This window comes from Mustela nivalis, assembly GCF_964662115.1.
Source record: "Mustela nivalis genome assembly, chromosome: 14".
In the NCBI taxonomy this organism is placed as follows: domain Eukaryota; kingdom Metazoa; phylum Chordata; class Mammalia; order Carnivora; family Mustelidae; genus Mustela; species Mustela nivalis.
In genome coordinates, this window is record NC_139033.1 from 71,568,288 (window position 1) to 71,580,935 (window position 12,648).

The window sequence follows — 12,648 nt, forward strand, 5'->3', positions numbered from 1 at the left end:
TCCCCACATAGATCAAAGTCCTAACTCCTAGTACCTGTGAACATGACCTTACTTGGGGTTTGCTGATTTAATCAAGTTAAGATGAGGTCATTAGGGAGGGTTCTAATCCAATATGAGTGGTGTCCTAAGACAGCTGTGGGAAGACCCAGCAGGGAGAAGGCCATGTGATGACAGAGGCAGAAATTGAAGTACAGCAACCAGAAGCCAAAGAATGCCAACGATTGCCAGCCCCAACCAGAAGCTGGGAAGAGGCCAGGAAGGGTTGTCCTTACCAAGTTTCTCAAGGATCACGGCCCAGCTCATACCTGGATGTCAGACTTCTAGCTTCCAGAACTGTGACATTACAAGTGTGTGTTGTTTCAAGCCACTCAGTTTGCGGGACTTGGGGATGCAGCCCTAGAAAACCAATACCTGAGTAATCAAGACAAAGAGAAAGGGCAACTGGAAGCCGAAGGAAAGAAAGAAGAGCTACTTTGTTGGGTTGGTTCATTAATGCCATTGGTAGTAATTTTTTACTGAAATGATCTGGAGAGATTCCACTGCTACCTTGAAAAAAAAATTTGTGAGGGGACTCCCTTTGTCCACTTATTTAAGATGTAATGCATTTTGCTATTTAAATGTTTTCATCGGGGGCACCTGGGTGGCTCAGTGGGTTAAGCCGCTGCCTGCGGCTCAGGTCATGATCTCAGGGTCCTGGGATCGAGTCCCGCATCGGGCTCTCTGCTCAGCAGGGAGCCTGCTTCCTTCTCTCTCTCTCTCTGCCTGCCTCTCAGTGTACTTGTGATTTCTCTCTGTCAAATAAATAAATAAAATCTAAAAAAAAAAAAATGTTTTCATCGTAAAAGATTATAGTTTTTCAGTGTTCTCTGTTAATAATCTAGTTTATTTTCCTTAGCCTGATATCTTTGGCCTTTTTCTATTTATTTTGTCTTTTCATATTTTATTTTATAGCATAATATGACTGCATGAATGGTAGTATGTATTCCCTCAAAATATGGGAAAAGGCACTTTTTAAAAAATGCCAATTACTCCTGTTTTTCAAATGATGATCCAAGCCCTGATATATTCCAAGGTTCTGATTTACTCTCCATACATAATATTAAAATTTAATCGGGTCTTGTTTAAAATAATCAATTTCAGTAGTTTCTTCTGTAATGATGTTTTCAATTTACAAATAGCACAAAGGAAGTGAGGACTACTTATAACTGTATTTTTCAAAACCAAAAATAATTTTTTAAAATATTTTATTTTTAAGTAATCTCCACACCAAATGTGAGGTTCAGATTTATAACCTTGAGATTAAGAGTCACATGTACTGGGTCACCTGGGTGAATCAGTGGGTTAAAGACTATGCCTTCAGCTCAGGGTCCTGGAATCAAGTTCCGCATCGGACTCTCTGCTTAGCAGGGAGCCTGCTTCCTCCTCTCTCTCTCTCTGACTGCCTCTCTGCCTACTTGTGATTTCTCTCTCTGTCAAATAAATAAATAAAATCTTAAAAAAAAAGTCACATGTTCCACTGACTGAGCCAGCCAGGAGCCCCCCAAAAATCACTTTCAAGGTCTTAAAAATTCTATGTATTTAGTGTCCAAATTAAAAACCTGTATCAAGAACCTGCACATATGACTCAATTTTTAAGCATAGCCACTTTCTACAAGTCTCTCCAAGATCATCTGCCCTATTATATTACTCAATTATCTGAAAAACTGAAGGGTCTTAGAAGGAAGAGTTGCCCTGAAAATTTAGTGGTTAAGGAAACATCTGAGAGTTGAAAGACATGGATCTTTTCATTGACCAGAAGTCTTAATTCATTTCAAAAGCCATTCTGGATTGTTTCAAACTCTTCTTCTTGGGTTTTGGGGTTCAGTTTATGATTTCTGCAGAATGCACCTGGATGCCCATGTCTTTGAGGCACTGGATACAGATGTCAGACCCCAGGTCAAAATCAATAGACCATTCAGTACATAGCACTGCTCCATCTGTAGGTTGTACTCTGCCCTGATTACTCTAGGAGTCACACCATCTGCTTCTAGGTGCTAGAGTAAGGAGCTGGACCACTGGAAGTAGAGCATTGGAAACACTTACTTGAGTGTGGTAAGTTCTGTAAGGGATGGCTGAGTAGCTTTGAGATAGCTTTCTCTTCGTGCAGCAACTTTGGGAGAAGGCTTGGGACTTGTGTCAGAGTCACCACTGTCTTCATCCCCCATGGCCTTGATGTAGCTGCCACTCCGCATTCTTCGGCATGGAATTTCGTCGTCTTTACCTCGAGGGGTGTACCCTGTCCAGTCATCCTGAGGAACCTGTTCACATAGAAAACAGATAATTCATCTTTAATAAAATCCTATACTTTCCTTTCCTTTTGTTCTTTTTTTGGTTGACCCTGAATATGGGTAATATAGATAAATGATCTAAAACTTCAAGATTCATTTCTCAATAACGGTGTTTTACTGTAATTGGTTTAAAAACATTTTAATCCTTGAAAATCCATGTCCTAATCTTTAAAACATCCTGTGTATTAGGAAAAATTTAAACCATTGGCTTTGATTTACTTCTGATTTTTTTGCATGCTAATAAGAATAAGAATTTCAAGAGATAATTTGAATAAGAATACCATTGGAAAGGAGAACAGTTTTATTTGAACTTTTCAATTATTTGTTGTCAACTGTCATTTAAAATGTAAGAATCTTTCAGTTTTATCCTCCTCACACCTTCCATCTGTACTGTCTTGTATAGAATCTCTCTTCTTCCTAAACCAGGTACATGGACTTCTCAATAACCTATTCTTTCTAAACCCCTCTTAATTTGTATTCATCTTCCATAGATCTGCTTAAAGCAGTCTTTAAAGGTTTCCAGTGATCTCATGAAAGCAAGTGGCCTTTTCTTAATTTAAATTTTCCTTGCCTCTGTATACACACACACACACGCACACCCCACCCCTGAAGAGTTTCTCTACTTACCTGTTACAGCTACTTATCTGAATTGTTCTTTTCCTCTTGCTTTGCTGGATCCTATTCTAAGTCCCCACTTGGGGGATAGCATATAAGATAATGTTCTTAGTACACTGCTCCTTCTTTTTCTACAATCATTTCCTTTGAATTCAGCGGAACACTACACTATGCTATAGAGGGCTTCTTTAAGATTTTCTCTTCAGTTCCACTTAGATTTTCCACTTCATCATGGACTCAACCTAGGATTTCATAACTCCTCCATTTAGTAAAAGAAATGCATAATGACCACTCTTTTTATCCATTAAGAAGCAACAAACAGGGCGCCTGGGTGGCTCAGTGGGTTAATCCGCTGCCTTCGGCTCAGGTCATGATCTCAGGGTCCTGGGATCGAGTCCCGCATCGGGCTCTCTGCTCAGCAGGGAGCCTGCTTCCTCCTCTCTCTCTCTGCCTGCCTCTCTGCCTACTTGTGATCTCTCTCTGTCAAATAAATAAATAAAAATCTTAAAAAAAAAAAAAAAAAGAAGCAACAAACAGTCCACAGTGCATAGAACACTGCACAGGGCTTAAAAAAAAAAAAAGAAACCAAAAAACAAAGAAGGCTGGGTTTTGTCCTTAATATGATTTAACAGCAATGAGAAGACAGAGCATAAACACATTTGTGAACAGTTCCAAATCAACCTGTCAGGAAGTTTAAGAAATGGTGCCATAAATGAACATGCACCAAAGAGAGACTAGAAGTAGGAGTTATCAGTAATGGTAATGGGGATGGAGTAGCCAGGAAGGGCTCCCGGGAACTGTCCAAGTTTCAATGAGAAGGTTAATAGGTATTTAATATTCTGATGCTAACTACTTAGTGATTATCCAGCAAATAATATATTCTTTCATCATTAACATTTAACTATGCGAAAGGATTTGCTTACAGGATCTTTTTTTTTTTTTTATCAACGTAACAACTCTGCATAATTTTTCTCTGTATTTCTCAGATAAGGAACAAGAACTCAGAGAACTTAAAGAATTTGCCAAAGAACACACAACTAATAAAAGAACACATAATGGCACTGGCATTCAAAGCATTTTGGTTTGGCTCCAAAGGTTAGAATTTACTTAACCTAAATTTTATGATTAATAATATATGAATTTTTAACTCAGAAGCATTCATAAAATTGTTCACAATGACACATACACATATGGGACACAGGTTCCTAAATGTTATAGATTCCAGAAAGTGAGAATAGATGTTTCCCTAAAAACAGAATAAAGGGGTTGATGGGTGGCTCAGCATCAGTTAAGCATCCAACTCTTGATTTTGACTCAGGTCATGATCTCAGGGTCATGAGGTCAAGCCCCATATGGGGACACATAAGTCTCAGCTGCGAAGGTACTGAGTTCTAACCTGGTTCTCTTGACCACTATGTGATACTATTTCTCTCTTTCTGGGCTATGATCTGGGGTACCTATAGAACCAAAGAGCCATAGTCCCATGCCACCTTGTAATCCATTACATCTGATCCATTTCCTGTTTGTTGATCATGGTAATAACAATGCAGAGTTTTTACTTTTTTAGCTAAAAAGCATCAAAAAATCACTATAGCAACAAGGAAGATTCTTAGTGAAATCATAGATGTTTAGAACAGCCTTGTTTTCCTTCAGTTGGAAGGTGACTCACTGAAAAATATGATCATGTTCAGAACCTCATTATTGGCTTAGCAATTACATTTTATAAATTACGTTGGTACAGCTGAGGGTCACAGATGATGCACGTAGCACTTGGCCATTTCTTGGTACTGATTCACAGTTCATAAATAAACATTGGTCTCTGGAATATGTCAGAGACTAAGGACAAACTTGTATGAGGTCATATCAATTATGAGATGAAACATAGCAAATTTCTGTTTGGATGTTTTTCCCAAAGTTAGTTTATGGTAGGAACTTGGGCTTGCACTAACAATGGGTTGCAACTGTTGCTAAGGGAACCAACTGTAAAGTATTTACTCTGTATACCTCTCAATGAAACTGTTTTCAAATGATAGAAGCTAAGAAGTTGTATGGAATGGGACTTAAAAATTAATGCATTATTCATACACCTAAAGGTAGCCTACAACAAGATTACCTATACAATAATACAGAAATCAGTTCTAGGAAAAATGTAAAGAAACAGAAAATCAAGATCTTGGAGAAGAAAAATAGTGTCTCTGAAGTTCCTATGACTGAGCCAAAATTTTTATTCTGATCCTTTTAAACTCTAAAGCAAAAGGGGAGACAGTGACCAGGTGCATAGTTTTCTAAGAAGGCACGCCAATTTGTAAGGGGCCTGAGTGTGAAATGTTACTGCCTTTTAATTGGAAAGAGCAGAAAATCATGGGGCACAGCTACTATTGTGATCTAGTCAAAAGTTGATGTGTCTATCTGCCCTAGTTGCACTGAAAGAAGAAAATTTGGGGAAATCCAAAGAAACAATTAACCTTATGGCTGTCTGAGAAAGTCTTCAGTATTACTGGTCCTGGGAGTTTGAGGGAATAGAAGTCTTATTAAGGAGAGGAAGCTGGTGCAAATAGATACTTGTTGGTCGTAGGCCAGCCAGATGTCCTGCTTGTCTGCACCAACCCTGGAGGTGGTTGGACGCAAAATTTTTAAAGAAACAATAATAAAATCAATGTAATAAGTGTTAGATTTAACAGTGGTTATGAATTAGAGAAAAAAGGATTATGTGCTTTTTAATGCATATGTTTAAGCATTAAATTCCAATAGCTTTATTTTTGATCAAACAAAATGATGACTAGAGTGCATTTTTCTATTTCAGGAATAACCAGTCTATAACTTAGACTACATGTCATAGTTCAGAATTACGGAAGGCTTGCTTCTGACCAAAGAATGACCATAACCAAGAGCTAGCGCCCTCTATTTACAGGATGAGGATGTTTTCTTAATTGAAAGAGTGCATGGACACAGAATGATGGGTCATTCTAATCACAGCTGTAGTCTATTCAGTTACAGAACAGGAGATAATGAAATATGATCCAGTGGGACATGCTTGCATTTTCTCAGTCTCCTTATGCATCTCTCTTTCCTCTCTCCTTCTTCCCTCACATCTGCAAGTATTTTTTGCTTGTTTCTTTTCCAGTCATGGAGTGGGTGCCAGGAATATATGGCAGTGAACAGTACAAACATGGATCTCATGCTGTGGAGCAAACATTCTAGAAGCAGTGCAGGAAGAGACAGATAATAGTCAAGCATGCAAATCAATGAACAAGATAATTTCAGCATAAATGGAACTAGGAAAATAAGATGGGCTAATGTAACAATGTGGCTGGAAGGGGACTCCTTTAGCCTGTTCCTGGAAAAGCCACTAGGAAAGCGATAATATTCCTGAGGAGATCTGTTGACCAAAGGAGCCAGCCTGGAGGAGAGCTGGGAAGAGCTCCCAGGCAAAAGGATCAGCCAGTGCAGAGTCTCTAGAATAAGACTAAGCTTGGGAGGGGTCCTGGGTGGCTCAGTGGGTTAAAGCCTCTGCCTTCGGCTCAGGTCATGATCTCAGGATCCTGGGATCCAGCCCCCCTCCCCTATCAGGCTCTCTGCTCAGCAGGGAGCCTGCTTTCCCCCGCCTCTCTGCCTACTTGCCATCTCTGTTTGTCAAATAAATAAATAAAATCTAAGAAAACAAAAACAAAAACAGAATAAGCGTGTGAGTGAAAATGCCAGAATGACTGGAGAGTACCCAGCAAGGGGAAAGTGATACAAGGAGGCCAGGGGTGCAGGGCCAGGTCATGTAGGGTCTTATACATCTGTCTCAAATCTTCCTGCCAGGCTGAACTCAGCAACTATAAAGCTCCCTCCGACTGCTCCAGAGTAAACTGATCTTTTTAATGAAATCTATAGCATGTATCTCTACATGAGGGGTCAGCAAACTGCAGGTTACAGACTAAATCCAGCTTGCCATCTGTATTTCTAGATGAAGTTTTATTGGCACACAACCCTGCCCATTCATTATGCACTGACTATGACTGGTGTCAAGTTATAGAGTCGGGTTGGACACTCTATGGCCCCAAGCCTAATCCACATCGTCCTTCTGCGTACTTAACGTGCCTAATCACACAATGGCATTTATAGGCACTACTTGTTTTATGTGTCTTTGTGTCATCTCTCTAATTACTTGGTAAGCTCACTGAAACGGGGGTGGGGCAGTATTGCTGGGGGCTCAAAGATGTGAGCTCTGCATCTAGACTACCGAGGTCTAAGATCCTGCTGTGTCAGAAACTAGGCATATGCCTCAATTTCCTTGTCTGTTTCCTACCCCATAGAGAGTTAGGCATGTATTAAATGGGGTAATGCCCACAATTGCACAGGGAATGCTCAGTAAAGGTCTTTGAGGGGAGCTCTGCCCTACTGGTATAGCATTTGGGCACTCCCTCATGATGGATGACATTAGCTTTCCAAGAAGACTCAGATGCCTGCTTCCAATATTCCTCCTCAAAGGAGGAGCAGCAATAATTGAAATATAGTAAGTAAAAACATAAACTCCTAGTAGACTATCGACTTCCATCATTCTTAAGTGACAGTTCCCATCAGGAATTACTCCCAGCTGTCTGTCCTGGGGTATCATCTCTATTCTGCAGGACCGAGACAGGGAGCCTATAGCCTTTAGGTCACCAGAATCTTGCCTGACTTCCCAGGGATTGAATCCCAAATGCCTCCTTTTGGTTCACAATGAAGAAAACCTAGGGGGAAAAAAGCCTCCCTGGGAACTGTGTTTGTATTTAAATGGTTTTTTGTTTGTTTGTTTGTTTTAAAACCCAGATGTATGAGAACTGTCCAGACCAAGAGTTGAAGTTAGGGAACCTCTGGGCTGTATGAAGTTTCTGCTCTGTGCAGCTCTGAGTTACAGAGGCGCGCAGAAGAGGCTGAAAAGATAAGGGGTGGGGCAAGCTTCTTACTGTTTATCTGGCTATTTCTAGGGTCTAGTACATTGCCAGAAAGGGAATAGGTTTCTGGGTAAATATGATCCTAAGTGAATGAATGAATTCCAATTCGAGCTTTACTTTCACTCAATGTGGGTGACCTTGGATAAGTCACTTTATCTCCTTGATTCAGTTTTTCCATCTCTAAAATGAAGATGATAATAGATATACAATGAATAGAAATTATGTGTGTGAATATAGTTTGTGAACTTCCAAGGACCACTAAAATCTGAGGAAAACAAAAGAAATCTGTCTCTTCATGGCTACTTTTAAAGTATAGCCAGCCATAAATAACTTGGGGATTAAAAAAGCAGTGGCATTTTAGCTGACCATCTTCCACTCATTAAAGCAGATGTTCTAGTATAAGAATATAAGCAGATGGAATATATATGTTATCCTATATAAAAATACAAAAATTTCAAACACAGAAATGTGCTTCTGTCTCTTTTAGGATCTTTGAAAGTAAACTGTCTTCTGGTGCTGCCAAATATTTTCCCCCTTCAGGTTTCTCCAAAGTCAGCTGAAAGAGGATCACACTCATTCTGGTTGATCCATGAGCAAAAGCTATGATAAGCTAGAGACCCTTGAAAATCTTTCCCTTGGGGAACTCTTAAAAGTTATATGATCCAAGATAATACCTTCTGTTCTGAGGGTCTCAAATATTTTGCTGATTTTTTTTGGGGGGGGTTATCCCCACTTGGTTAACAAAGTTTCCATTTTGAATAGACAGACTACCCTTCCTTTGACCTACCTGCAGCCTTCCTCTAGTATGCAAATGCCACATTATCCTGAATCTAAGCTACCAATGCAAAACCTTCAATATTTTTTTTGTGCCCCTAAGAAATCAATGCCATCAACTAAACTCTGACTCTTCCTAGATTATATGGTTCATTCCAATATCAAAGATGCTAAAATGAGAAACATACATCTTAAAACCAAATACCTTTTAAAGAACATGTGTAAAAATAAAAATAAATGGATATATTCTAGGGTAGAAAGCATAGAACTTAATATTCCTATTTAATAGTGACCAACTTAATAATAATTAGCATTCATCTGTGCCACGCTTTTGCAAAAAACATAAGCTCACATATTGTCTTATCATCCTTACAACTACCTTGAAGGATAAGAAGAATTATTATAATCTTAACTTGTCAAATATAGAAATTGAGGTCCAGAGAGCTTAGTATTTGGTATAGGGTGACACAATACCCCAAATAGGGTCTACTCTTCACAGATAGTGATTCCCCTGGTCCCCCTGTGTTCAGATCTTGGCTGTCTTTTGAGTCACAGTTGTTATTTTATGGTAACCTAAAGAATACATATTTCAGGTAAGGAAAAAAAAAAAACACCTCCCTATGGTTTTAAGATCTGTCTGAAGGAAAAAAATGTTAATAAAACAAAGGAAGGATTACAAGCCTTTAAGTAGAAGTTATAAGAAATACTATTTCAGACATGAGAAGGCTTACTTTTAAAAGGCTCTTCCACGGGATTTGGGGTTTCAGTCCCCCACTTTTGCTGGGCTGCTGTCAGTAGAGTGTAACTATATGTAGAGAGAAGTCAGACATTTTGTGCCAATGATGGTCTGAGAGATGATGGCTGGGAGATGAAGCCATGTGTGAGGGAGTCCTGGACAGCGGATTATCTTGAGATGGGAGGTTGGATGGTGAGGTTTGGAGGGATGAAAATGCGTGAGATTTTGGGAAATCTGAGAGCCACAAAAGGAATGCAGACCCTTAGAAAGCTGGGACAGCTGAAATGGAGCGTATATCCTGAAATATACCAGGGGAGGCCAGTGCACTTCTGTGAGCGGTTCTGGATGGCAGAGGTTTAGGGAGGAAAACCTCTAAGGCTGAGGTGGGACTTAAAGTTCTAATTTGTCAGGAACCAGAGAAGCAGGGAGAAAAAAAAAAAAAAAAGGTAGGCATTTTATCGATGAGATGGGAATAAAGACAATATAGCAAGTTACAGCAGTGATTAAAATGGTGGCCATCGATAAGAGGTTGCTCTTTGCAAGGCTATTCCTTGGCAGCTGTCGATCTCTTCAACAATTGAGTGTTTCTCTTAAAGCAACCGGGTAGATGAGGGCGCTTAACTATGGCTGAGGAGATCAACAGATTTGGTCTTACCTGAGCTCGATGAAGAAGGCTAAATACAAGGAGGAAGAACTGTATGTATGAAAGGAAAGCTAGGGATCTGATATTTACAGAATAATCTGACATTTCTGGGGTAACCTCAGAGGGCTGGAAGAGATATCTATGTTACGTGAATACTTCCAGCAGTCTGATGAGCTGGGCATTAACACTGTCCATTTTACTGCTACAAAACTTAGACTCAAAAAGCAGAAATGTCTCTCCAGGTCATAATAATGAGTAGGAGTCTGGCTTTGTCTGACATCAAAACTTTAATGTCACCCTGCCTCTGATGAATGTACATTGATTAAGTGACTGAACAAAATAAATGGGGGTGGGGGAAGGGAGGGCATGCTCCCATTCCACTGTACTTTATTTCTAAAATAAGCATAAATGAAATCAGCATAAATATTATCTTGTCACTAATTTGCCAGCACTGTTGAAGAGGGTTTAAGGTAATAAGAAGCAAAACAGCATTTGCTCTCTCAGTGTTTCCTGGTGCCCTTAGCAACTGCTGTTGTCGGACAGTTGGGGGGTGGAGCTAGAAAACTTGAAGGACAACCAAGTCTTTCAAGGATGGCTGTGGGGGGCTGCATGCATCCCAGTGGTAAGGAGGCTTCCCCCTGGATTTCAAGTGCCTGCCTACAACTCGTTACAGAAATGGCGTGAATGTCTCTGCCTTCTAAGCACTTTTAGTGAGCTCTCAGATTCCCTACTCACTCGGCTCCTTTGCATCTTCTTTACAGCGGGGAGAACTGCTTTTCTGCTCCACACAGCTTTCAACTTGACAAATGCGACTTGGCATAAATGTCCCTGTAGCCTTTTAAGCTTGCTCTTCTCATAGCAAAAGCAGAAAAAAAGAGCAAGAATAGGAAAATTACAATTACGCGACGTGCAGATCCCAAGGTCTGATTGGTGTTTTCCAATCAGATTTCCCTGGCAACCGCCCTTTCTAACTCCCCACAAAGCCCGAAGGGGGTGCAAAGCTTAATTTGCTTCAGATTGCTTAAAAATGACCTTTTAAGGACAAGAGTAAATACCTACCTCTTTTTAAATAGACCCTTCGCTATATCTCCTTCCAAATAATAATGTTTCAGCATTCTTAAACAAAACTTTGTAAACAGTACTATGTAACAGTGATTCTGTTGCTTTTATTATTCCATAATCCTATGGAATTACTCTCACCCACCAACATTTATAGGTGTCTACAGGGTACTTAGCACCATAGTAGGTGCTGGGTAAACATACCAAAAGCATTTTATAAAACACAGTCTCTGGTGTCAAAGGGGGTTGTAAGTTTTAAGTGATTGGGCAAATCTGGGAGATAGATGAAGGAAAATGGAAAAATAGCTTTAAAACAAGTCAAGCTGAGTGAAGTATTTCAGTACCTTTGATTCACCTACTGGGTTTGTACTTTGTTCTTCAAAAATCTTCTTCCCTGGTGGTTAAACCATTCTTTAGGAGTTGAATGTCTATGTGTGAAGTTAATGGATGCCACTGGGAAAAGGCATTGTGGGAGAAATGTGAGAGGCAAGGTCTGTGACCCCTCAAAGTGGTCCATGAGCCTTTGGGGGCTGGTAGAAAATGTTAGTGAGGTGACAGCTGACACCAAAGGGGCTGCTGTCTGTCGTGAAGATGCTTTGTGATTCCACATTAAGAAGTAGTAACTAAGATACCACATTCTGGTATAATGTGAGGACAGGGGAGAAAACTTAATTTTCCTCACTGTCCACCCCGCATTTTGACTGTAGTGGACAACAGTGGGTTTTGCGACCCTGGTTCTAATTCTGGTTCTTGTAGTCACATCTCCATGATTTTGCTCTGGAGAACCCTTCCTCCCCAGAAGGAAACACACTTGAGGTCCATGTGTCTCAGGAGTAGCACAGCAGTTGGCTCAGTCAGTCAACACATCACGTTCCCCAGTTGCCTTGCCTGGCTCAGGGCTAAGTGTGTGATCTAAGCCTGCTCAGTAAGCAAGCATCTCAACCTTTGCTTGGAATGCTGCGTTGAAGATACTTCCTCTCACATTCAGTACACCCACAGTAAAGAAATTAGCCTTAGGACTTGCTGGCAGCCATTTACAATCCCAACACACAAACTTTATCTCATATGATACAAAACCCTAGTTGTTATTAACCCCATTGCAAAGATGAGAAAACTGAGAGTTCGTGCTATTAAATAACTTACACTAAATTGTACAGCTAGTAAATCATATTCGAATCAAAGGGCAAGTTTGTTTCAAATTTCTATGTTCTTTTCATCATATTATTCTGCGGTCTGTAAGTTTCAAAGCTTAGCAATTTTCCATTAAACATGAAACTCAAGCATTAAGTTACTGGGAGCCACAATGCTGTAACGTTTTGACAACTGTAACAAGGAAGGAGGTTTAGGTGCTTGAAAGAACCACAGAACACCCACCATCCAGCAGTTGCAGTTGGCTACAAGGTTTAGTGAAATATAAGCAAGAACATAAACATCCTAAAAGATAGCAAGATTAAAAACGTCAGAGGGTTAGGTCTCTTGTATCTTACATTTATTTCCATTGACCATATAGGGGATAAGCTAATTTAGAGCCCTTTCTTATTTTTTAATGCAACTGTTCATTTCTCACATGTC

At 39.9% G+C, this 12,648-nt stretch overlaps 1 protein-coding gene across 1 annotated transcript in view; it reads right to left on the reverse strand.

The window, feature by feature from the left end:
- The window catches only part of DLGAP1 (DLG associated protein 1), an 812,994-nt gene that overhangs the window by 185,669 nt on the left and 614,677 nt on the right, over positions 1-12,648 (reverse strand). The window contains exon 5 of the mRNA XM_082699052.1: positions 2,083-2,297. Coding sequence (XP_082555178.1) covers positions 2,083-2,297 — 215 coding nt within the window. The remainder of the gene's footprint in view (positions 1-2,082; positions 2,298-12,648) is intronic.